Here is a 26,425-nt window from a genome sequence, read left to right as displayed (position 1 = left end):
GCTTTCTCAATCAGTTGGTTCAAAGCATGCAGATGATCAGTTGTTGAAAAGCCAGGGGCGTAGCCAGCTTACGGGGGCAGGGGGGGGAGGATAAATTTTTGGGAAAAAAAAAAAAAAAAATTGCAGTTGTATCATACAATACATAGAGACTGTATGTCTTCGAGATTCCCGAAAAGGGCCTTATTGGGATGATGTGCGAGAGTAGCGCGAAGAAAATGGTATTTTATACTATTTTCGCCCATTGTCCGGCTAAAAAAGGGCTTTATTGTTACAATGTGCGCGCGTAGCGCGGAAAATTTTTGTATTTTACACTATTTGGGCCCTGAATTTTGCTAGAAAAGGGGCTCCTTGCCCTTTTTCTTTTACTTTGCCCTCCTAATTTTCTCTTTCATTTTTTTGTCAGAGGGGCACTTTTTCTTTCATTTTTTGCCCCCCCCCCCCGCTGGCTACGCTACTGTGAAAAGCCCTCTCTGAAACCTGCCTGCTCTCTAGGCGGACTGCACGTGGCTATATAGATCAGTATTTTCCTTGTATAGACGTTGCTGGATTTTTCGATTTATATAGAAAATCCACATTAGACCCCAAAGTTTATTTCAGAAAATTAAAGATTAGATTACCATAAAACCGGTGTCTAATGTAATTTTTACATATAATTTTCAACATTTTTCTGTCTTATTTTTTACTAAATTAAAATAATATTTTGACGTATACAAAATTAAAGTTAAATTCTCTGCCTCCTAAACTACATAAACTGTAGCACGCTTTGGTACCACGAATCGTTATATATAATGTACAGTCAATATTCATATATTCTTTTATACATAGGATGCTTCAGGTTTTACACACAAAACCTTGAAATCCTCGGCTATTTCAAAAAGGTAATCAGGCTTCCCTAGAATGTGCAATAAATTAGCATTAAAAAATTTCTTATTTGGTACAGTATTCAACCAGACGTTCGTGTTAAAAGTAAAGCTGAGCAAAAAATTCATGTGCAGACAGTTGCTGTTAAATTTGAAGCAAATTTTCAAACTTTATTTCGCAAAATCTCTACTTACTACTGTCAATGATGTTCCAGCACATTCAGATTAACGTTGAGTGCAATTTGACTTTTAACATGCTTTAGAGTACAGTGACTACGGCTGCAGCACACTAAACACTGAAACGTAACTTTGAGATACACAAAATCTGTTCTTTTAAAGTGGTACTACACCCCCTGATACATTTTGTGACTAATTTTGCATTTTTCTCATAAATTAACTACACACTGATAACAAAAGTTATGTATAGGGGCAAGGAAATCAATTACTTCACTGCAATTTCAGTGATTCAAGACAAGTGGTTCACTAGCGGTACCTCTTTTTTTTATCATAAATAACGTACCGCTTGTCTTGGGTCACTGAAATTCCAGTGTAGTTACCAGTGTGTTATTACTTCTTGAGAAAAATGCAAAAATAGTCACAAATTTATCAAGGGGTGTAGTACCACCTGAATCCAGCGTTTCAGACATTGGTCAGCACCATTTACAGGAATGTGTAAGTCAGTGAGTTTCGGAAAATGCGCCTTTAATGACCTCATCGTAGGAAGGTGGCGGAGGTAAGTCTTCTTCCTTGACATCAATGCCGTCACCATGTGTCGATATGAAAGACGGATTGTATTCTGCAGCTGGAGGAGCACTTGGTCTGAAAGAAAATGGAATAAAAATGTCAATGTCAACATTTACTATGAAATATCATATAAATGCTTAGTTTATGCTAACATGTTGACGATAAGTGGACTACAGTTTACATCAACATGATTTCTATAATTGTGTACAATATAGGCATACGGGTACGCGATGCTTATTTTCACTTCAAAATCCAACCCGGGATCCACGTAAAATGGTCTTCATCTTGTACGCAAATACTTTTCATCAAACAAAACCTATTTGTGATTTTGATTTAAACTTTTCATCCAAACACAAGGAATTAAGGGGTGGGGTATGAACGTTTGGTCAGTATTTATTGTGGGACATTAGAGCACATCAGACATATCGAATTGCATTCTGAATACGAAGAATGTCCTTCTGATATTAAATAATTTTGATTTTTGAAATTCGCAATGTAATACACATTTTATGGCAAATGATTAAAAATTGATATTTTTGATATTTAACAGAACTTGAAGTAATCTTTATAAATCTGATGATTTATACTTAAAGTGTGTGTAGGTCGTATGAAAAGCCGACGATCAATTGAAAATGTTGACCTTTCGTATTGAAGATATGGATTTTTTTCCCAAAACACAAAAAAAATAGGTCTTTTGGGAAAAAATCCATATCTTCAATATGAAAGGTCAACATTTTCAATTGATCGTCGGCTTTTCCTCCCAGCTACATACACTTTAAGAACATGTCATTAAATTTATAAAATTTACTTCGAGGACTGTGAAAAAAGTCAAAATGTGAAAAATATCAAATTTTAATAATTTGTCATAAAATTTGTATTATATCGTGAATTTCAAAAATGAAAATTATTTGATATCAGAAAGACATTCTTCGTATTCAGAATGCAATTCGATATGTCTTATGTGCTCTCATGTCCCACAAAAAATACTGTCGAAACGCTCAAAACGCTCATTCCAGATCCTTAATTCCTACCTCGAATTTTCAGATGGTACTCCATCTTTCATCAGCGAGTGAGTGACTGTATCAGGTCGTGATTTTGACCTGATAACAGACTCGTAGACTCCTGAAAGCTTGAACCGGCCCCCGTCTTTGTTGAGAGATGGTTGGTTGGCTTTGATGTGAACTGCTTCTTTGACTCCACGTTCTTCTTTGACTTCTCTTAACAAATACGGGGGCCGGTTCAAGCTTTCAGGAGTCTACGAGTCTGTTATCAGGTCAAAGGTCAAGAAAATCACGACCTGATACAGTCACTCACTCGCTGATGAAAGATGGAGTACCATCTGAAAATTCCGAGGTAGGAATTAATTCCTTGTGTTTGGATCAAAAGTTTAAATCAAAATCATGATTTATACCAACACAGATGAACTTTCATGAACGAAAACCTATTTGTGGTTTCAAGTGGATCGAATATTATTTTCTTTTCATATTAAGATTTTCAATGCTAATATTGCAAAATGGTGGATAACTATTTTGACACAGATTGTTTTCAATATTCACATAAAGCCCGGGGCCACTCAAGGTACCGTTTTTGATCAAGTACACAGTCCCCTGTGGTTGTTGTTTTTATCATTTTCTAATTTTTGTAATGTTTGGGTGATGGTCCTGGTACAAATCAGGGGTCCATTTTACTCAACTTTACGAAGCTTCGTAAGTCTCGAAATCGTTCGTTACTTACGACTAGTCGTAAGTGGTACTTTACTAAACTTACTTACGAAGGTACCCTTCGTAAGTAATAGGGATTTACTACAGAGAGGGACCCTTTGTGAAGTTACGTATTCATACGGGTATTCGTAACTTTACGAATGGTTACAGTATAATTACGATAGACCAGTGCCCTCTGGGGCTAGATGTCGTGTCTTGACCTTTGACACGACATCTAATTTCCGTCTTGTGTTTTCCCTGCGTAAAATCGCCACTTCATCTTGTTTCACGTCAGATGGTGTAAACCAGCTAGCATCAGAATTAGCGGCTATTAAGGGGCAAAACAATAGTGCACAAAATCGCGGTGGTCAATCGCAGCGCCCTCATTTCTATGGTAGTTATAGGAGGCATACATGTAGAGGTAGGGGCAGATGTTTTAGTAACAGTTACCATAGGCAACGGACGGACGGATGTGTTCCATGATTTGTCAGGTTCTGGTTATCCTCCATCTAAATAAAGGCACTGATTAATCAAATGCCGTTGTCAAATTTTGATAAATGGAACGAAATTGGGGCCTCCAAAACTGTTATTAATTGGATTGAAAATGCTGTCCTGCTTCCATTTACCAAATTGCCTGAACCTTCGGAACTACCAGACCAAAAAATCTTGTGAATTCTGGTATTATCAAAAGTGTTAAGAAAAAACCTATTGTTGTTTCACCATATTCACCTTTGAATGTTGTGCCAAAAAAAGGGCAAAAACCAATAGCGTTTAATTATTGATCTTCGGAAGATCAATTCTTGTATTGATGCTCTAAAATTTTCCAATGAGAAAATTAATGTGATTTCTTCTCATGAAAATGATTTGTTTGTTACGCCTGATCTCAAAAATGGGTTTTATCACGTTCCAGTGGCTCTAAAGGGGGGCTGCTCTATAATCCGATGCTTCTACAATCCGAAGCTTCTTTAGTCCGAAGGTTCGCTAGTCCGAACATGGGTTCATAACATTCGCTAATCCGAATTTTAAAAGAGGTTCTCTAGTCCGAAAAAAATTTGAAAAGAGGTTCTTTATTCCGACGGTTCTTTATTTCAAAGTTTCTATAGTCCGAATTTTAAAAACGGTTCTTTAGTCCGAATATGAAAATAGGCTCTATAGTCCGAATTAAAAAAAAAAAGTTGCTCTACTGATAGAAAACACTCTGAACCTGTGATATGTATTCCCCAAGACAGGATTCATAAGGTTCGCAAAGATATTGTGAGGGCGCTGCGCAAAACATGTATAAGCAAAGGCATTGGCCCAAATAGCCTGACAGTGTGTTTCAATGGCAGAGGTGATAATGCCAGAAAATTTACTTCTGAGAAATGTGTATCGGGTATTAGCACTCAAAAACTCTTGGTACGACATGTTAACACAGACATAATCAGCACGCGAAGATTTGAAATGGAACAATCGATCCCTTCACAAGCGTCCAATAAAAATGCAAATGTTCACAGATGCATCATTAAGCGGCTCGGGAGCATGACTCCAGGACCTACAAGCGGCTGGTTTCTGGAACAAAAGACTTCAAAACATGCCTTCGAATTACAGAGAACCGACGGCAGTGCTAATGGGCCTGCACTTCTTTATGCCAGTCATAAAGGGAAAATCTGTTCAAGTAACATTTCAACAGGAGGTGCAGCCCAGGATCTTTTGAACATGGCAAAAGCCATTTGGTCCCTCGCGTTCCACCACGGTATTCAAATATCCGCTCGCTATTTAGCGGGCAAAGAAAATGTGCTGGCGGATCAACTCTCCTGACTGAGCTTAAAGTACGAATGGAGACTGCACCCAATGGATCGACAAAATATAGCATCCACAGCATCGACCGCTTTGCCACCATGACCAACACACAACTACCGCGATACAACAGTCGCTTCTTCGACCCAAAATCAGAGGGTGTGGGCGCTCTAGCGCAACAAAATTGGACAATAGAAAACAATTTTGTCAATCCCCCATTTCGACTTATTCCGCAGGTCATCGAACTTTTGAAACAACAAAAAGCAACAGCAACAGTGATCACCCCTCATTGGCCAGGTCAGTTCTGGTTTCAGACTCTAAAAAGCATGGCCTTCGCAAAACCAATCATGCTTCACACAGACCATCGAACAATGTGGTCTGCAGGACCAATACCAGAACCTCTCAGGAACCCCTAGTGGAAACTTATTGCCTGGAGAATATCTGGCGCGAACATTTAAACCAGCTGCACATGATGCAGTCATGTCTACAGTAGAATTCATCTCGACCTTTGCAGGACTTAAACCCCATTAAAAGCTATTAAACCAAGATAACACTCATTGAAACAGCTCAACTGATTAAATCGGATCTTCTCTGGTTGTGCACATGTGTCTGTTTTACATGTGCGATATCACAATAAAGCTGGTATTATAGCTTCAGTTGGGTAACCGATTATAAAGGAAACGGAAGGAAACAATGGTATGTGGACCTTTGTTCACGAAATGAGACAATGGCCTGCTTTTTGTTAACCAGCATTCTTGAAAATGAGCAACATAATGATTGTTGACTTAACACGGTTTGGAAATAATTTCTTCATATTTTTGGTGTTATCTGTCGTTTACATATCCTTCCTAAAACACAAAAGTGCGACCCTCTCCAAACACCTAAATTAGCTAAAAATTTAGGACATGTTACAAAACTATATTTTCTAGAATTTCATAGAATAGTTTAAATGTAGCTTGTACTGTTTTTTTTTGTGGCATCCTTCAGAACGGAGCGGTCCGTTACCAATATAATATAGCTCAATATTTTCGGTCAAATCTCCATTCAATTAACACGGGGAGTTGGCTAGCTATGAGCTAGCTATGCTTTGCCCTCACTCATATTCTACGAAAGTGCGACCCCTTCTGAACATCTAACCTAGCTGTAATTTTAGGTCATGTTAGAGAAATATATTTGCTAGAAGTTTGGAGAATAGTTTAAATATTGGCCGGTTATTTTTCACACAGTGATGTTAACTAGGCAAATGCAATATACTTCTAACATACACTATTTGTAAAGGTCGCGCGTCAATGGTGAGAGCACTGTGTATTGTGTATAGGAAAACGGACAGTAACTGCAGTATGAATGGCCCGTGCGTGCACAGATACAATGCACTTAAAGTTGGGCTCCGTCTACAGTTCAAAATTACAACCGCCATCTACAAAAGTTGAACGAGTTTTTTAAAAGTAAGCAAATTGACTTTCCACCTCGTAACTCTGGGAGAGTTGCAGAATATCTGTGTAATATAGCAGATTTATCATAATCAAAGCCAAGGTCAATGTTAAGGTGTACAATATCAGCAATGACAGCCATGTACCAGGTGTCTGATGGTGTAAATCCGATGGACTGTGTTCAGATCAAGAGACTGATAACTGCTCTTGAAAAAACAAATACGCAGGAGCCCATGACACGCTCGTCGGTTATGCCAGTGCAACCATTTGTGACATTATTTCAGTCTTGGGGTGAGAATAATAATCTGGAATTAAAACGGTTGCGTCTAAAAGCCACTCGCTATTATGGCTCGGCCCTCAGATCTTGCACCAAAAGGAGTGTATTTTTCTTCGGAAGGATCAGTGAAACCGATGGTATTATCGCGAAAATGGAAATTTATCTATTCAACTTTTCGGCATAAAGAACGATTTGCACCGAAAAGGCTATGTGGTGACAATTCCCCCAGCAGAGAACAAATTTGTTGACCCTGTTGACTGTCTACGGGTCTATTATTCAGAAGTCTATGCCACATAGATAATAATGTGACAACAACCCTTTGTTTGTTTCATTGAGACCACCGTTTGGAGCAATTTCAGCAGGAACTGACGCGGATCAATTATATAACGCGATAAATTTAGCAGGTTTGGACAATCAGGGTTTTTCTGCAAAGTCGTTCCGCCCTACAGCAGCAACTATTGTCATTGAATCCGGTTGTGATCAGGCCATTGCACGAAAGATTGGACGATGGGAATGCCCCTCGGTGTTTTATGACTATTAGGTGCACTCGCGAACCCCTATAAATAAGTAAATAAGCTTTTTGAGCAGAATTGACAGGAACTTGAAAGCTGAACTTCATTTGTAAATGAGTTTTTGTGCAAACTGCACGGTGAAAATGAAATGTGAACATCATTGTGTCATGCACTTTGAGTAAATTTTCTCTATGGGGCACTTGTTAAAATAAACAATTTATTTTCTGTGTGCTGGTCTATCAGTAATGTATGTTTCTCAAAACAATAATTACGATAGACCAGTGCCCTCTGGGGCTAGATGTCGTGTCTTGACCTTTGACACAACATCTAACTTCCGTCTTCTGTTTTCCCTGTTTAGCCTTTCTGCATCTAACATGTCTAATTGCCTCATGTATGAGCCAGAGGAGGTTTTGTGTAGGGTATCAAGATAAGGCACTTGTTAAAAGAAAACATTTATTTTCTGTTTATCACAAATTTATGTGTGCCGGTCTATCTATCAGTAATGTATGTTTCCCAAAATTTGAGTTACGAAGGGTTAAAGGTTTAGTGAAATGGACCCCAGAAAACATAAACTTGAAAAGGCTCCTCGAGTGCCTCCGGACATAACGCTTTAATAGATATAGAACACAATATACAAATCATTTACAAATTATCTTTGAATGTCAGTTATTGTCTGCATTACGTCTGTGTTACTTGGGGCTATCATTTGCTTCGAAAGGACAGGAGGGTCTCAAATATACGTGGGGTCATAAAAGTTTTGATAACCAAAATGTAGGGAGTCACAAGATGACCACAGGTAGTGTTTTTATTGTATTAAAAAAGACTGATTTTAACACTATTTTAGCCTGTTTATGGGTAATGTGTAAGAAAATGGTAACCCCTCAATACAAAAAAACTACCGAAGAAATCCATCTGCAAAGAAATATTATCATGATTATTCCTCTTAATGAGTGTTTTTGACAAAAGAGACGAAAGACAAATTAATAAATTACATTAATACTTGCTTGTACAGCTGCTTGTATTGGTAATTAATTTGCTGAAAGCCCAAATTAATATTGTCATTTTGTGGACGGCGTCTGTATTAGCTTGCCTTTCGTCTCTTTTGTCACAAACATTCTTTAAAAGGCATATGCTTATAGATTATTCTACGGTATATCATGACATTATCACTTACGTATTGCCCGATAAGCCTGGGTGGAAATCTGCAGAAGGCATAGGCACTGCCTGGACATAGTTAGGTAAATCACCTGTTGGTCCTGTTGGTGGCTGCATATCTGATGTTATTGTGAACTCTGTAGGTGGATAAGCAGGGTCCGCACTATGTGGTGGGTAGGAAGGATTGGGATTGAAGAGGGTCCCAATCGGCATCGGGTTTGTTCCTGAAGATGTTATGTTGACATTTTGTGTATTATCAGTTGCGAATGTTGTCTGTCCCAATTCAGCAACGACCGTACTTTGTTCCTGGGGTGTCTGGTTTGTAGGCCTGCTACAAATACAGGTAAGCACGGCGATTCCTAAAAGACATGCACCTGCTATGCCTAATGTAGACCCATAAGGCGGATTTGTGAAGCCTACAGCGGTCATAATAATTCCACAAAGAAAGCACATTCCAGATATGCGATAAATGGCGCCTCGAACTTGAGTTGAATCGCTACACAGACGTGTAATAACAGAAATAATGAGCAATGAGCCTCCAGTTGTCAGGCAAACGGCCCCGAGTACTCCACAGCTTAAGCGATAGGGATCATAGTAACTTTTTATCCAACCAACACAAGAATAACAAATACCGGGAACAAGCAATGCCCAACCCATAACGTCAAGATCATCAGGTATTGTCGCCTCCTCGGAATCTTCTTCACTGGTATGGCCAGGATTAGGGTTGCTTTCAGTATTGTTAGGAAGTGATCCTGTTCCTGTTTCGCTAGAACTTGTGTTTGCAGTGCTTGGATTATCTGTAGAATTATGATCTTCATCTTTCTCAATGCTTCCATATCTTGATATTAATAATCCAAATACCAATAATAACAATCCAAATCCGAAGACAGAACACCCCATTATAACCAAGATAGTCGCGTAGGTTCCAAACCCGACACATGCTAGGACTAAACCCATTAACTCAAACATAAAATTTAGAGCTCTAAAATCATTTCGTATTCGCTCATTCCAGCTGGTCGAATTTGGAGTATTGCCTTTCCAATCTTTCCAAAATCCTATTGCAACTGAACTCAAGATCAGTGTGCTTCCAATTCCAAGAAGTATAGGTCCAGCAATTCTCATGCCTAAGCTCAAATAGAAACAATATGCAAAGCATGTTATGAATATACCGGCAAAGGTTATCATTACACCGATCATGAATCCACGATTGCGAGCACCCGAGTTTTGTCCAGACGCACAAGTATTCATCGTCTGCGAAGATGTTTGTTGACCAGTACTGAAGATAACGAGCCTATTTACTTGCCGTCCATGGTGTCCTGTTCTATGCCTTGCTCTATGGTGATGGTGGATATGATTGCGGCGTCGACGGGCCCTTGCTCTTCTTCTGCGGCCAGCACGACCACCTCTTCTGAGTCCGACACCCATTTATTATAAGTTGATGTTGGTATGCTTCAACATTAAGTGCCAACACTTACAAAAACAAAGATCTGAAAAGGCAAGTATTAGAAATGAAACATCACTACAACTTAAAAGCATCTTACGATCTTAAACAATGCTCTCACCCTCCCTCCCCTCTCTCCCTCCCCCCTTTTTCTCTCCCTCTCCCTCCCTCTCTCTCTCCCTCACTTTATCTCTCTCTTTCTCCATCGCTCTCCTTTTTCTCTCCATCTCCCTCGTGTCTCTTCCCCTCCCCTCTCTCTGTCTCTCTCAAATATCAAAGGAAATTACAATTTTAACCCAACCACCAAGTTTAAAGTCCAATATAAATAATTTCTCAAAAGCAAAATAAAACTCATGTGATAGTCAAATTACCCCCGGATAAGGTGCTGGTTTAATATTTTATTATATTTTTCAATCACTTTTTTTTAATGAAACCGTATATTTTGACAGTATCAATGACATTTTGTATTTGTTATTCACTCATGTTATTCACTACATGCATATTTGATTAAAAACAAGAAATATTTCCATTTAATTTATCCACAAAAGCACAATGTTTTACCGTAAAATGTAGGAAGAGCCCATAAAAAAAGAGGATAGACGTACCGACCCTCCAAAATTTTGTCTTGAGATCGAGGGCAATCATAAAAAAAAATTGCCTAACGCAATGAGCGCAAAGGATATATCTACAATTAAAAAGTCCCATCATATGAAAAGTTTGACCAGATATACAATTTTTCCCCAAAAAGGACAAATATGTATCTTCAAACTTCAATACGAAAGGTCAACATTTTAATATGATGACTTTTCTTCATAGCTGCATATACTTTAAGTACATATCATTAGATTTATTATAAAGTTTACTTCGAGGACTGTTAGCAGCGTAATTTATGCATAATCATGCATAACTCGCAAAATTGGAATAAACTGAAATTTTGGGAATTATCTTTATTCGTGGTATCTGTTGAATAGGATACTAGAATCAGACAAACTCTTTTAACGTCATAAAACTGGTAATACTTCTTCCTGTATATGATGGAGGCGTAGACCCCACAGCTATCCCTTGGTACATGTACTAAAAATAGAACAGCGCATGCAGAGTTCCTCGTGTGGTGTTGCCGTATTGATACCCCCCCCCCCCCCCGTAATAATAATAAAAAAATACATTTAGTATAAAGTCAAGACAAAAACGCTACCCTATCCTTCTATACACAGTTCATACGGTTCCTATAGCCTTATGTGAGCTCATATGCGACGTAGGCCGAGTATATTTGCAATGTTTAGCTGGCTTAAATATCCAGTAACATTAAAATTAAACTTACCAAAATAAGAAGACCAATGAGTCCAGAACATTGGCGAGATATATCCAAAGCCAGTATGAATAATAGCTGAAGTTATATAGCTTAGCTACATATCAACAAAATTGCTTGTTGTTCCAAACACAATACTTGCAATGCTTACCTTAAGCATATTTACTTTATGTACTGTGTAATTAGCTGACCCGAATGACTGTACTTCTTGAGATTTACTGAGTCAAGCACAACGCAAACAAATTACGTAATTACTTTAAGTCTAAAAATATTTTAATGTTGAATCAGTACATTTATTTATATGGTCCTGCATTAACATATGTGACCAGCTCCAACAAAATCCGGAACAAGTCGCCAGGCATGTTTTTGAATAGGCTTTTAAAGATTTAAATTTAATTTTGGAATTTTTAAAATTACTTATTAAAAAGAGAATTATTTAATCAATAATTAACAGTTGAACTATGATAATCCCTATTCAATCCTGTGTAAAGCAGGAAACTAATGAGCCCATATCCAGACTCCGTTCGGCAATTATATCAAGGTATCATTTACAAAATTATCCATATCTCGAAAAGTATAGATGCTATGTATATAATTTTGGTATCATTTTGAAGCTTATTGTCCCGTGCTTACATTTGAATTAAAAACTTGAAATATCAAAAATACGACTTGTTTTTGGTTTTGTCAGAACGGGTCACATATCATTTTAATAACGAACATTGCTTTTATGATAGTGATAACCAAAATGGGAACCCAAATCCAGTGTTTGAACACAGGGTCTGTGATTTGAAATAGGATAAATGCCCAACATCTTGAATTAGTTCATCCAATTTTCATTTTGGTATTCCGGCGAAATAGTATGGGCTTCTGAAACCTCATCTTAACATATTTTGGGTCCGTTTTAACTAATGGTCCAAAATATAGGTTGTGGCGCTATAACTTTTTGGAGTCTTAATCAACTGATGGGACTACAGAACACACATATCATCCGTACCACCACATTTTTATGTCAGTGCCCCCCACCCGATAAATACATGCGTACGTATCAGAATTATACATTTATCCCCTTTCAGCTTGTGATCCCGAAATAGTGATTCCGTGATGCAAATCATATACCAAAATAAATTATTACTTCGCTAACGAGTCAGCCCATTATCATCAAAGGGTAGCAAATGTATGCGTTTTAGATATACATTCAAAGTGCGATAAACCTGTGAACGAAAGGGACGGTGTTGATTTTATTTTGCATTTGTGATGTGTGGGAGAACGTGGAGAATATGTTTCAAAATATGAAACCCTTTTCTGAAAAGGCAGACAATAGTAAAAAAAAATGGCTAAACGCCTAACGTGTTTAAAAAGTGTAACAGCTAGGGATTTACATGTCATTTCATTTTTCGCGAGCGAAACAGCCGAATCTGACATTTGGTAGGGGAGATTGCACGGAGAAACAAATTCGCAGACCATTGCGGGATTTCGCACCACGAAAGGTCCTATAAACGATTATTCCTGAACTGGTCAAGGAAGCAAATAAGTCCATTTATCATTCACCGGGTCTTAATTACAGTTCTTGAGTATGGAAACAATACAACCCATAGCATTCCTCTTGTGTGCCAGCTTTATTAGTCTCAATATATGAGTTCAAACACCTCAGACTAAAAAGGCGCCTTAATAATGACCTTATCGTAGTAGGGTGGCGGAGGTAAATCTTCTTTGACATCACCAACGTCACCAGGCATGCCAGGTGTCGCTACGAAAGATGGACTGTAATCTTCAGTTGTTCTGAATGAAAATGGAATAACAATGTCAACAGAATTTACTGCGAAATGTTGTTTAGATGATGCTACACATGATAAATGTTTTTACATTATAAGGCGCTTTATAAATTTTATTTATTATTATTATTATTAAATGTGACTAATTTATATAAACATTGGTGTCAACGCCCGGGGCTCACTTTGACAATAAGAGGCATTCGGTGAGAGCAAAATATTAAAAAAATATGGGTCATTGGGTGAGAGCACAATTTGGGCATTGGGAGAGAGCAAAATGTACAAAAAATGAGGTCAATGAGTGAGAGACGGACCGTTTGTACCTAAATTAGGGGGCATTGGGTGAGAATAATGCTTTTTTTTTAATGGGATCTTTGGGTGAGAGCCAAAAAAGACTCAATAGATGGAACAGTCCATGTTTCATCTCATGAAAATATTCTTACAATTGTACTCATAAACATTCAATATTTGTATACTGATCACTTATGTATTGCTCGACAAGCATGATAAGCTTGACTGGAAATCTGGGGTAGGCACTGACTGGGTATACTTGGTAGATCATCTGTTGGCCCTGTTGATGGTGACATAACCGATCTCGTTGTGAATATTGGTGGATAACCAGGGTCTGCATATGGTGGGTTAGAAGTGGTGGAGGTAGCTCGGGACCTGAAAAAAGTCTGCCATATGCACAGAAGCATATCCAGTACATGTTAAGAATATACCTGGAAAGCTACACATTGCACCGCACAAGCATCCACAAATGTAATTACCGACTAGATGGTTGTTAACCGTTTCATGTGCGGCCATGGTGGTATATATTGTGTGTCCTGTGCAGTGTCCAACACCCATTTTTAATCAGTTGTTGTTAGGGTGCTCAAACTTTTGTATTGTCCACACTTTAAATCAAAAAGATCTGAAATGGCAAATATGAATATCAAACATTCTGAATTATGTTAAACTAATATAAGTTCTCTCTCTCCCACAAGATGATCTTTCAAACCATGAATACTCCCGGGGAATACTCTCCTCGACAGAGATTAAAAAACTCTTTCTATTTGTGACTTCCCAATCAATCTCAGCAATGATTTTGCTCATTTCATTAAGCAGGAAATAACAAGAATACTTGCCAAGGTATTACTGAATACACAGATAATCCCAGTTGTCCTTTTCAAACTGCAAGAAACTGAAATCAAGTAAACTACAACTAAACAAACGGAAAACAGAATTATTCTGGTTGCTTCAAACCAAAACACTCAGTCCCTCTCTGAGTCTGACATCACCATGTTAACAGTTGGGGATGTAACCACTATAGCATCCGCAACCTCTGTGCTGTTTGTTTTTGTTGCTGAAATGATGTTTCCATCATGTCTCAACAATCTCAAACGCGAACACACTTCCCCATGTTGTCCGATCTCCACTCATCGGCTGCGGATCAGGCGACTACAAGCTTTCTCCAACTAATGCGATCTTGGGCAAGCGAAACAATTTTGTTCGGCTGCAGCATCCCTTCAGTATCTATGTAAGTACAGTGTGCGCGGCCGTCCCGGTTTCCTCTTCCCATGTGGTGGAATATAAAGCGCATATTCTTTCACAGGCTCGCCATCTTCAAGACGCAGTATAGTATATGGCCGAGAAATTTGAGTTGATGAATCTTGACTTTGGCAACCAGTGGAGTGCTGTTGGTCAGGTTGTAGATGTTTCATTGGAATCCGATCCACACGCTTGATGTTTAACATGACTCTGTAGCAAGATGTTGCAAATGCATTGATCTTGTTTTCCATGTCCTTGGTAATTAGGCCGTATAAAATTAATGTTTTGGTTCTCGTCCAGAGGATTTTCATGAATTGATGAGGGAGGGAGGTGTTTTTGTTTGTTTGTTTTTTCCAATGTAAAATTAGCATTGTCAGTAGTTTTCGGTCTTCTCCAACAGTGCTCGAGGAAACGATGAGGCCTTTTTTTTTTTTTTTTTTTTTTTTTCAAATGTGAGATTCTGAGGATAAACCCCTAGAGTACCACAAAAGACTTGGAAGTGATGCTTGTTCTCTAATAAACTTATTTATATCATGGAAGAAAGAGATGAGAAGGAACCACAACGACTTCGATCGGCCAAGTTTTAATCCGCTTATCTATTGACGCATGAAAAGAAAAGCTATCAATGGTACTTACTTTCATGTATGATCCATTTACCGCGATTGATGCTTGGCAAAATCATTACTGGAAAAATTTTATAACAAACCCATCCACGAACAAACAAACGCTACCCAGAAGTAAGATTATGGAATTTCACTGATGCTCTGAACATGTATAGTAGCTTTGTTTTGGGATCTACAGTCAAACTGTTTTCTTGATCGTGTTGTGTAGAAAATGTCCTATAAAACATCGAAAAGGTAATCAAAATCGGCCGTGTTTTTGCTGAGTTTCATCTTTAGCAAATAAGGTAAGATTTTGGTGACTTTTTCGATGAAAAATAGATGTAAAATGTTCTTAAATAATGCACAATGTTCCGGTTGAGTCCGGTACATAAAACCTATTTAATTTAATAGTTTATATGTGTATAATCGTAACTAGCTAACTCGTTTCAGTGCCAAAGACTGCCAACTCTGAGAAAAAAGTCATCAAAGTTCGGAAAAATTGGGCAAAATGGAAGAAAAAGATGTAGGCCATCAATGACCGATGATCACGTCACCAAAGAAAATCCTATAGGGTGCTTGCACGGAAGGTCATTAGTTCAAATCATCCTTCACACACGCTCCAGAAGACATGCAAATACATGGAATACAATACCAATCACCTATTTAACGCGGGGTATTGATCAAAGTAAATCCTCATGAATAACAATGTCAACTAAATGTCGGTAAAGGGAGTGGACAAAGTGAATGCGTTCGTTGTGGTTCCTTCTTATCTCTTTCTTCCATGTTTATATGTATGAAGATCTCATAAATCATTCCAAAGTCTAAAAAAATTGAAAATCTAAAAAAAAAAAAAAATCTGACAAATCCCAGAAATTGAGGAGGGAGGGACGAGAACCAAAATATTAATTTTACACGGCCTTACCCATGACTCGCACCTGAAACATTTTGTTTCGATTGACACTGGTTGCCGGTAAAGGAAAGAATAACTACATTGTCCAAAACAAAAGTGGAAGTAAGTAAACCCAATGCTATAGCTAAAATAATTAATTCTCTATCATGAGAGCCAACTTGGGTACGCACAGTTATTTGCGTCGAGCGTAATACGCAAAGACCGGCGCTTACGGCGCAAACACAGCTTTTGAGAATTTACCAATCACGCGGTCGTTGCTAGGCAAGGTCAAGGTTCGGTCATGCAGGTCGCGCGATCGTGTTATTCTATGAAAAATACGCTGACGCAGAAGGTACATCCTCTCATGATCGAGAATTTGTAATTTTGGCTATAACTAAAGTACAGATATCCTTTTAGTGGCCTAGCCTTTCTGCATAGGCGATCAATACAAATATTTCCAATTACATGTTCCTGAACATGTCCCGACAATACATGACTCGACAATACCTATATCTAGCAATACAGAGGTCCTAGGTCCAACCGTCATCGTCACGAAATTCCACCCACCGATTGCTCTTTTAAACTCTTACTTCCATTACGTCTTTACTTAAAAGGGCATTTCGTGATCCACAGCCTCACCCCCCCCCCCGCCACTTTTCTCAAAAAAAGTTGAGATTTTTATATCACTGGAATACTCTGGCTACATAATGATGTACAAAATATTTCTTGCAGATTAATTCGTTTAGCAAGGATATCGCGAAATTTGACGACGTATTGTCTATGGAGCAGTGTAATACACATAATCATGCATAGCTCGCAAACGCAAAATCGGAATCAACTGGAATTTTGGGAATATGCTTTTTTCGTGGATATGTACTGAAAAATGTCATAAAAAGAGGATGCTAGGATCACGAAATCTCCTTTAAGACAAATTTTCATCCCTTTCTCACTTATCAGGTTCGCAATCTTAGGACTATTTTCGGTACTGACCGGGATACTGACATGTCTTAAAATGGTCATATAGGCTTAATAATCTCAAAAGCATCTTCGTTTACTATTCGATATTGGTCTCATCTAGTGTTATTTCAATGCATTGGAATAGGAATTGAATTGAATTTGATTTTGGCCATTTTTCAATTCAATTCAGTGAATTGAATCGAAATGTTTGGGTTTTTCATTTCAATTCAATTCATTAAATCGAAATGTTTTTATTCTTTCATTTCAATTCAATGCATTGAATCAAAATGTGTTTTTTGTTCATTTCAATTCAATTCATTAAATCGAAAATGCATGCAGCATGTATTTTGATTCTGTCATTTCACCTGTACTGTCAGCTTATCAGTTAGAATAAACTTTCGCCCTGAACTGCTTTTAGCCAAATGCCCGGTAAAATGTATCAGTGTTTGTTATAAGAATTGAATTAGAATATAAATTGAATTCAAATACTGTCAATTGGAATTGAAATTGGTTAGCAGTTAATTTCAATTCATTGAATTGGAATTGAATCAAAATGATTTAAATCAGAGAAGAATTGAATTGAAATTGCATCAAAAAGATTTTATAAAATAAGAATTGAATCTGAATTGAATTGAAATTCATTATCTGAATCGAAATAACACTAGCTCATCCATAAGTATGCTACAAAACAGCGTATTCATGCTTGCCTCCGAAGCATAGCTACAATGATAATTAAACTCGGACTGAACATGATCGGATGAGAGAACATGAAAACACAAGTTTTAATAGACCTTCAATGGCTTTCACTTGAATGCAAAATAATATTGTTATCAAAATACTTCTTTATGTTAACATGGTTAATATAGTTATCAAGATAAATTATCTTGCCATCATTTCAAATATCATGTGAATATCGGCACCTTTCTCGTTTACTGTATGCAGCTCAAAAAATTGAACTCACCAATTTCAATACATTCAGAACATCGGCGAAATATGCAGATATCAACAACACGTAAAATTACGCTTGTTACTTGTTCCAAAACCTACGCCTCTTTCATATTTTTGTGTTGCCCTAATGTAGATTTGTCACGTCAAATCATATAATTGGCAACATATGTTCACACATTAGTAATATTAATACAGTAATGATCTTGTAGTTTAGTTTGAAACATGTGCACGTATTACTCATCTAATGTATATCACACACTACATGCAATGCTCACGATTAACATATTTACATGTCTACATGAAACAAGTGTTATTACTGTTCACAATAAACAAAATGGGCTCATTTTCCATTTCAATCATTAAAAAGTTCAGAGTCTTTCTAAGTTCCAGTTTGTTGCAGTGTTGAAAACCCACCCTCGGAAAACAGACTTGTCTGAAAATTTGAAAAAAATATTCTGTGAGAAATTTAGTTCGAAAGCATTTGACCTCGATCATCCCTCACTCTGTGTAACGGTCATTTGAGCTTCGGTCATTTGAAATGAACGGTTGCGTTACAGGCCAAAACCGCCCTAGTAACTTGCTGATTGGGATTAAGTTCCCGTATAAATGGTCTGGTTTTACTGGAGCGAGCAGTGTGGCACACTTCTGGAAGAGTATAGTAGGTGCATATAATAATAGAACATGTCATTGGTTGTGTCTGGAAAGAAAGGGATTAGTGAGAAGGAGAGGGAGGGCATTGGAAGTGGAGGGACAGCTCCCCCATGGGACATCTTGTCCTCATACTTTACCCTCCCTCTGCGGGTGCCTCTGTTGGATGCTGGCCGCCGTGATATTTTACATTTTAGGCCTTTTTGCCCATATATGTCAATTATGTTTCTCCTTGAAAGTAACCTCCCCCACTCCCTCCTAAAAGAAAAACCCTGTCACCCTGACAACACCATTGGGGAAGGGGAAACTGGAGTGCCCTGGAGTGGGAGTTTATTATAGAGGGAGTAAAGTTTGAGAGAGCGAGGATAGATGGAGAGGAGGGGAGAGAATATCGGAAAGGAAGGGGGTGGAGATGCAGGAGGGGAAGGGGAAAGAGATTGAGAAGGGGAAATTTTTAAAAAAAATTGGTGTTTCATTACGCTTTCTGTTGTCAAATGGAAATATGAAATTGTCAAAGCTGAGGTTAAATAATTAAGCATTTATTGAATAATACAGATCAACTATCGTAAGAATATTAATTGAAACATATAGCTAGTTTACAAATAATATGATAAAGAGATTAGCGTTGGTTCCGGACAAGAAGCTGGGTCCCTGTTAAGAAGCTCATCGCCTTGCGAGTTCATTCATGTTCATTCAAACGACGCCCCTAAGCTACGGTCTTTTGTGTTCAAGTGTCAGCAATAACCCACTTGACCAGACAAACGGGAGAAAGTTTGATGCAATCCGGGGATGCAGTCGCTAACATTTGCCCTTCTTTTGATCTCCCATTGAAACACATGTTCCGAGTTAAACCGACAAGGCGCTGTTGGTGCAGTAACCAATCAGACATTCGCGTTGAAGTAAATCTGAATAAGATATTCAATCGATATATTTGAAGTTTCTGTGGAAGTTAAAGTAAATTTTCAAACTTCATTTCGCAAACTTTACACTGCCCCTTTTTATATACATTTGCGTTAGCAATAGTACATCGGCGTATGCGCTTATTCCGTAAGTAATACTTCGTATGATAAACGACCGTCATTTAGCCAGAACGACTCGTGTGGCATAGTGGTGCACTCTCTTGACCAGTGGTGTAGATTTCTTTTTGAAATTGGGGGATGGGGTTGGAAAAAATTTCTTGGTGTATAGTGAATCCAGCACCTTTTGCGTCCAAATAAGTTAATGGTACAAACGGCGCGCGAACATTTTTGCCATATTGAAATTAAAATTATGAATATGGTGCAAAAGTAGAATATATTCGCGCGAAGCGCGCAAAAATTGGCACTTTTGGGGCTAAAATGGCCAAATATGAGGTTAAGTTGGTCAGAAACCCAAATACAGGCAATGACAATGACGCAACACTGTTGCTTCATTGTCAAGAGAGTGCAACACTATGCCACACGAGTCGCCAACAGATTGGGAGCTCGAACCCTGGACTTCTGCTTAGTCCACTTGCCCGTTTTGCATACTCTGGGTATTACATTTAAGCATGAAACTCTGATCTTTTCAGTCACCGTACTCCCTCTGTTTGTTAGCTTCCAAAGTGGACCACTTACTTTGGATTGCGGTTGACATTCTTAACACGGGTCTCAATGGCCATGATGTAATGCATCTTTAAATGGATCTGACTTGTGATTGGTCGCCCAGATCTCGCTATGGTTTAATCCCTCCTGGCACGTGCCATTACCATTCACTACATCATCCACAACAATATGTGAAAGTGCTGGCGCGAAAGTTAAACTCTCATTTGGTGCATGGATGTACATTTAGCGTATTTTACTTTTACTGTCACTGATTATATAAACTCTTTATGACCATTTTACTATTGAACACTTTAATTTTGATAAACATCAGTAAAATTTTGAGTTCAACGGAATGCGTTCATCATGATTAATATTAATAACACATTTTTGTTTATCAAAAATCGACAATGGCATAGTCTAGTTCGAACCCTGGTTTGAACAACTCGAGGGCTGAGAGCCAGAAAGCCATAACTCACAAAGGATTCCTTTGTGATTTATAAAGGCTTTCTGGTTCTCAACTCTCGAAACCCTGTTTGCAACAGAAGTTAATTCAGAAAAGAAAAGCGTAACATTTTGTATATTACGAGTACTGTTGTACATACACTGTTACAACCATATAAGAGAGCCACTAAACCAGGGTCCAGGGAACTACTATTACTATCCGGGAAGGGCGAGTGACAAAAAGTCACGCATTCCTAAGTGGTATACCAAGTCTATATGAGGCTGAATAGGACAGTCCTACCGAGCATAAGTGCCATTTTGTCTCCTACATGATACTATTCATGTGTTGTAATTCTTAAGATATATTTTTACACATTATGAATATATATTCTTTAGTAATTCAATAGGATTTGACAGTGATACCTAGGTTATCAACTTTGACTAAGAAATGCCGTATGAAAGCTGAATTATAGATATTTTGTCTAGATTATGAAGGTGTCGACTGTTCAGTTCAGTTTATTTCCTGTCAAATGACGTGAAAAAGGTTTTTTTATGTGCTAAGTAAAATAATTATAGTTCTTAAAGCCACCACTTGAAACACCAGAATGTGAACTGAGAAATAGTGGTTTTAAACATGCAGACTACGACTTTGTGACGTCAAAGGCGCCTGCAGTGACCTCATCGTAGGAAGGTGGCGGAGGTAAGTCTTCTTCCTTGACATCGCCGCCGTCACCAGGTGGCGCTATGAAAGACGGATTGTAGTCTGCTACTGGAGGAGCACTTGGTCTAAAAGAAAATGGAATATAAAATGTCAATGTCAACATTTACTATGAAATATCATATAAATGGCTGTTCAGTTAATAATGAACATGATGAATGGTTATAACGCAATGTTTCTCTCACTTTAATGCACAACAACTGGATCAACCTGAAATAGCCATCATCGTTAACGCAACAAAGCTCACTAGATTTCTAGAAATCATGTCAAATTTGACTAGAAATCATGTTAAATTCGACTAAAAATCAGAGTGTGTGAGATCTTATATATTATGAGAAAGATTTGTAACACAAGTCTCCACACATATAAATTACAGATAGCCAGTGTAAAAAATCACTGATCATATACGTTACTAGGAAAGTGGTCACTTGTCTTCTATCACACGAAACTTGTTTCTTGTTTAAAGTAGATCAACTGAGATTTTTTGTCATTTTCCATCTTGTCAATGCTAATTTAATTATGCGAAATGCTTTTTTTTTTACCTACAGATTGTTTTCAACATTCATAAAAAGCTAGCTATATCATGGATATATAGAAAACAATATACAAAACTGACCATTTGGAACAGCATAGTAAATGGGGTGACAAAATCCACACCCTGGGTACCTTTCCCGGAACGAGGGCAGGGTATAACAAAAACAGCACCTCACCCAAACCACCCCGACAGGGTTACATGTAGGGTTTATGTGCAAAGCAACTAAATTACGAAGTTCACTTACGTATTGCCCGATAGGCCTGACTGGAATTCTGGGGTAGGCATAGGCACTGACTGGGCATAGCTTGGTAGATCACCTGTTGGTGGTGGTATATCTGACGGTACTGTAAACGTTGGTGGATAAGCAGGGTGTGTACTGTGTGTTGGGTTAGAGGTGAAGAGTGTCGTAAACGGGCTTGCTCCTGAGGGGGCCCCGTTGGCATTTTGTGTATTAAAAGTTACGAATGTTGTTTGCCCTGCACTGTGTGTCGCGTTGGATGTGAAGAGGGTAGCAACCGGGTTTGTTCCTGAAGTTGTAATGTTGGCATTTTGTGTATTAAAAGTTGTTTGTCCAAGTTCAGCATCGCCTGGACTTGGTTCAGGGAAAGTCTGGCATGTAGGCCTATTACAAATACAGGTAAGTACCGCGATACCTAAAAGACATGCACCTGCTACGCCTAGTGCGAATCCATACGGCTGATGTGTGAAACCTACAGCGGTCATAATAATTCCACAAACAAAGCACATTCCAAAAATGCGATAAAGAGCACCTCGATTTAGAGTTGAATCGCTACACAGACGTGTAATAGTAGAAATAATGAGCAATAAGCCACCTGATGTCAGGCAAACAGCACCGAGAATTCCACATCTTAAACGATAGGGATCATCGTAACTTTTTGTCCACCCAATACATGAAAAACATATACCGGGAACAAACAATGCCCAACCGATAACGTCCAAATCATTGGGCAATGTTGTCTCCTCGGAATCTTCTATATCAGGATTTGATGTTGGGTTAGGGGTAGGATCAGGATCAGGGTTGACTGCGCTATCGGTAGGAAGTGATTCTGTTCCTGTTTCGCTAGTGGGAACGGTGTTTGTAGCGCTTGGATTATCTGTAGTATTAAGATCATCATCTTCCTCGAAGCTTCCATATCGTGATATTAATAATCCAAATACCAATAATAACAATCCAAATCCGAAAAGAGAACACCCAGTTATAATCAAGATGATCGCGTTGGTCCCAAACCCTACACATGCTAGGACTAAACCCATTAGTTCAAAAATAATATTCAGGGCTCTAAAATCATTTCGTATTCGCTGATTCCAGCTGGTAGAATTTGGAGTGTTGCCTTTCCAGTCTTTCCTAAATCCTATTACAGCTGAACTCAAGATCAATGTGCTTCCAAGCCCAAGAAGAACGGGACCAGCAATTCTCATACCCGAGCTTAACAGTTCAGAAGAATATCCAAAACATGTTAAGAATATACCAGGAAAGCAACAAAATATACCGAATATGAATCCACAAATGCGAGCACCCGCGTTTTGTCCAGACGCACTAGTATTCAGCGTCTGCGAAGATGTTTGTTGACCAGTACGGAAGATAACGAGTCCTCTGTTTCCTGTGCGACCATGGTGTCTTGTTCGGTGGTTATGCCGGCGGTGATGATGATGGACATGATGGCGACGTCGACGGGCCCTTGCCCCGGCCCTTCTTCTGTGGCCAGCACGACCACGTCTTCTAAGTCCGACACCCATTTCTACTTATTAGTGTACAATGGTGTAAGTACGTCAAATTTGGTAGTGCCAACACTTTCATCAAAGATCTGAAAAGGTAAATATTAAAATACGAAACACCATTATAGGCCAGCAACTTTAAAGCACCAAAGCGTACCATTTGGCTTTCAGGGGGGAAGGCTGGAAGTTGGGTAGGGTGATTTATGTTTTTTGGACTAGGTATTGGCCCGCTGTCTTGTTTCATTATTATTGTATACACAGTTAGGTGGGGATTTGTTGGTTAAGTGGGAAAAAAATCTTTGTTTTTGGCACATCTCGTAGTGGGAGAAGTTTCTTCAAAAACTTCAGCCCAACCTGGCAGTCAAATGGTGCAGAGTTTTATGCTTAATTGTAATAGCCAGAGTATGCAAAATGGGCAAGTGGACTACGGAGAAGTCTAGGTAAGTGAAAGCGTATGCAGCTACAAAAATGGGTGTTTTTATTTAAATGAGTATAACATCTGCTTTTTCAATGATCTCTTCACTTACAGTGGATTCCTTCTAGATTTCGTACAAAAATGCCATAAACATGAGTTTACTTCATTTTGATTCACCCTGTATGTAGCTATCAACAAAATTATTGCGTTTTTGGTCATACAAAACCTGTCATTATAATAGCCTTGTTATGTGGACTATGATCTGAATAACCGAACTTAGAGATTTGCCAAGTTAAGTACAACGCAAACAAATTGCATAATACCAGTTTACTCGTAGTCGGTAAAATATTTAATGTTGATTCAGTAAGTAATACGGTCCTGCATCGAACACTACTTCTACAGGTATTAACTTGATTAATAGCCATGACTCTATACGGGTCAATACTATATAGCTGTGAATTTTGTTCATTTTGAACAATTCCAATTAAAATGAAGATGTATGACTCACTTAATAACATTTCTACACTACATAGTGGCTCCTGTTGCCCATAAAAGGAAGTAGTCTGGTGTGATAACTAATTAGTTGCAAGTGTGTTGAAAATCACTAAGTGTAGTGGTGCTGAAACATAATTCACAGAGTTCAACATTGCTAATGAACTTGTTCCAAGAATACTATTCAGAATTTATATAGCACTTAAAATTGATAGAAATCACAATATCCAGCAGCATTAAAATCTGAAATAGTGTAATCATGGAAGAAAGAGATAAGAGTGGTGTAGTCAGCTTACAACTTGTGATCTCGGAAAGGAATTTCCGTATTGCAGAATACCAAAATAATCGGGCAACAGCCTATATCAAAGTGCAAAAGCGTGGAGAATTTGTTGGCACAGTAACATTAGTTTGTATAGAATTGCTTTATGCTGGTTGCGCATTTCCTTTTATGTGGTCACTGACACGGAAAATCCTGGTAACTGTAGTTTGCAATACAAATTCCTAGATCCTTTAAAAAGATTTATATTTCGTCATTAAACTGTTATTTTCTTCAGAAGTGGGAAGTCATGAATATAATGGAGGTCATAGAATTTTTATACCAAAAACAGGGGGTGGATAAAAAAATTATTAGGGCTGTGATTAAAATATTTTGGCGAACTGCGCCTTTTAACTTAGTTCCAACAATGAATAATTTGTGAGTGCGTGTGGGGCGAAAAAAACGGGGGGGGGATGGTTCAATCCGAGATGGAGGAGTCATAAAAGATTTTAGCTCGCGATATCTGGTCTAAATTGACCACCCTAAAGCAGAAAATGACAACCTCACGCTATCATTGAATGAGTTTACAACAAAACAGTGACTAACTAACGACGCAGGGATATACGTAATACCGATATTTAGGTAATACTAATATTTATATATTTGCACCAAATATTCGACGACATAGGCCTAATTGTTTTTTGTTAACAAAATGTAGTAAGAAAAAAAAGAAAAAAGAAAGAAAAAGAATTGATCTGATTTGTACTGGTTGTATTAAATATTCGACGTCGCCGAATAGAATACAAACTAATTTGGTAAGCTTTAGTTAAACCCTCTTAGTTAAACCTATATTCTCACCAAGAGCTACCAAGCAGAATTCGGATACCAGTCAAGTTGTCGCATTATCAGCTGATGTCCCACACTGTCGATTCGACTGATGTATAATTATTTTCTGCGATTATCATGTCAACGTTGTTTTGTCACACAGGGCGTTGGCGTCGATCATCGCGATGTTGTTTTCCGGCGGCATGTCCGGGTTTGTTTTGATAGAACATCAACCATTACTTTGACCTTCACCTTTGACCGAAAGCAACACGACGCAATGAAAAAAATAAATGGAGGCGCACTAACCTACACGTTGACCGTCGTTTACAGGACTAGTGTGCGGCACGAATTTACTAGATTTAGGGACTTTCCATTTACAAATTGATACGAAGGCATAATTTTGTGATTGTCGGAGTGTTCTTTTAAAGCATATTATATTCTCTCAACGCGACCTATGGTCCGGGCCTATGGTTCAGAAGTTACCGGGAGAAATTATGTGCCGCAACAGGTTAAGGGTCAATTTCTAGTTAGGGGCTGTGCAATAATTATGAGCCCTGGGGGAGGGTAAAATTGGGGGGGCAAGAAATTTTGGCGAGACGAAAGGGGGGGGGCAAGCAATTTTGGCAAGCCGAGAGGGGGCAAGCGATTTTTGGCACGCATTCACGGGGCACCTTTTTAATAAAATGCTTTAAAAAGGCTTAGGAAAACGGTACGGAATTACGGAAACGCTTAAATATGCAAATTTTCCTGCTCGCTGCGCTCGCAACATACATCTAGACCATTTAAAGTTTGAATTTGGGATCCCAAAATTTGGCATGTTCAAGGGGGGGGCAAAGAATTTTGGCGGGCCGAGAGGGGGGGGCAAGCGATTTTGGCGGGCCGAGAGGGGGGGCACGC

The 26,425-nt window shown here is 38.5% G+C and overlaps 2 protein-coding genes across 4 annotated transcripts in view; one reads left to right on the top strand and one right to left on the bottom strand.

Moving 5' to 3' along the window:
• The window catches only part of LOC140157336 (N-acetylglucosamine-1-phosphotransferase subunit gamma-like), a 77,609-nt gene that overhangs the window by 6,000 nt on the left and 45,184 nt on the right, over positions 1-26,425 (top strand). The gene's annotated exons all lie outside the window — the stretch shown is intronic.
• LOC140157317 (uncharacterized) lies at positions 1,478-25,768 on the bottom strand. Of its 3 annotated transcripts, none has more exons than XM_072180480.1 (3): positions 25,562-25,768; positions 22,048-23,629; positions 1,478-1,679 (listed from the first exon to the last, which is right to left on the bottom strand). In XM_072180480.1, exons 2-3 carry the CDS (start codon positions 23,559-23,561, stop codon positions 1,538-1,540), a joined length of 1,656 nt encoding a protein of 551 aa, XP_072036581.1. In that variant the 5' UTR covers positions 23,562-23,629; positions 25,562-25,768; the 3' UTR covers positions 1,478-1,537. The 3 variants fall into 3 exon arrangements, with proteins under 3 accessions (XP_072036581.1, XP_072036564.1, XP_072036572.1); XM_072180463.1 differs by lacking the exon at positions 1,478-1,679 and adding an exon at positions 20,404-21,336 and having other exon boundaries at positions 25,562-25,766; XM_072180471.1 differs by lacking the exons at positions 1,478-1,679; positions 25,562-25,768 and adding exons at positions 20,404-21,336; positions 24,464-24,685.

The sequence above is a fragment of the Amphiura filiformis genome, chromosome 1 (assembly GCF_039555335.1).
Source record: "Amphiura filiformis chromosome 1, Afil_fr2py, whole genome shotgun sequence".
Classification (NCBI taxonomy): Eukaryota; Metazoa; Echinodermata; class Ophiuroidea; order Amphilepidida; family Amphiuridae; genus Amphiura; species Amphiura filiformis.
Note: the sequence above shows the minus strand (reverse complement) of the source record. Positions and strands in the feature narration are given on the sequence as shown.

What these genes read in the sequence shown, in the direction of transcription:
- LOC140157317 (XM_072180463.1), bottom strand. Translation starts at nt 23,561, where the DNA reads ATGGGTGTCGGACTTAGAAGACGTGGTCGTGCTGGCCACAGAAGAAGG. An exon ending in TCAGGCCTATCGGGCAATAC is followed by an intron (nt 21,337 to 22,047) that starts GTAAGTGAACTT and finishes ATTTTCTTTTAG; the next exon opens with ACCAAGTGCTCCTCCAGTAG.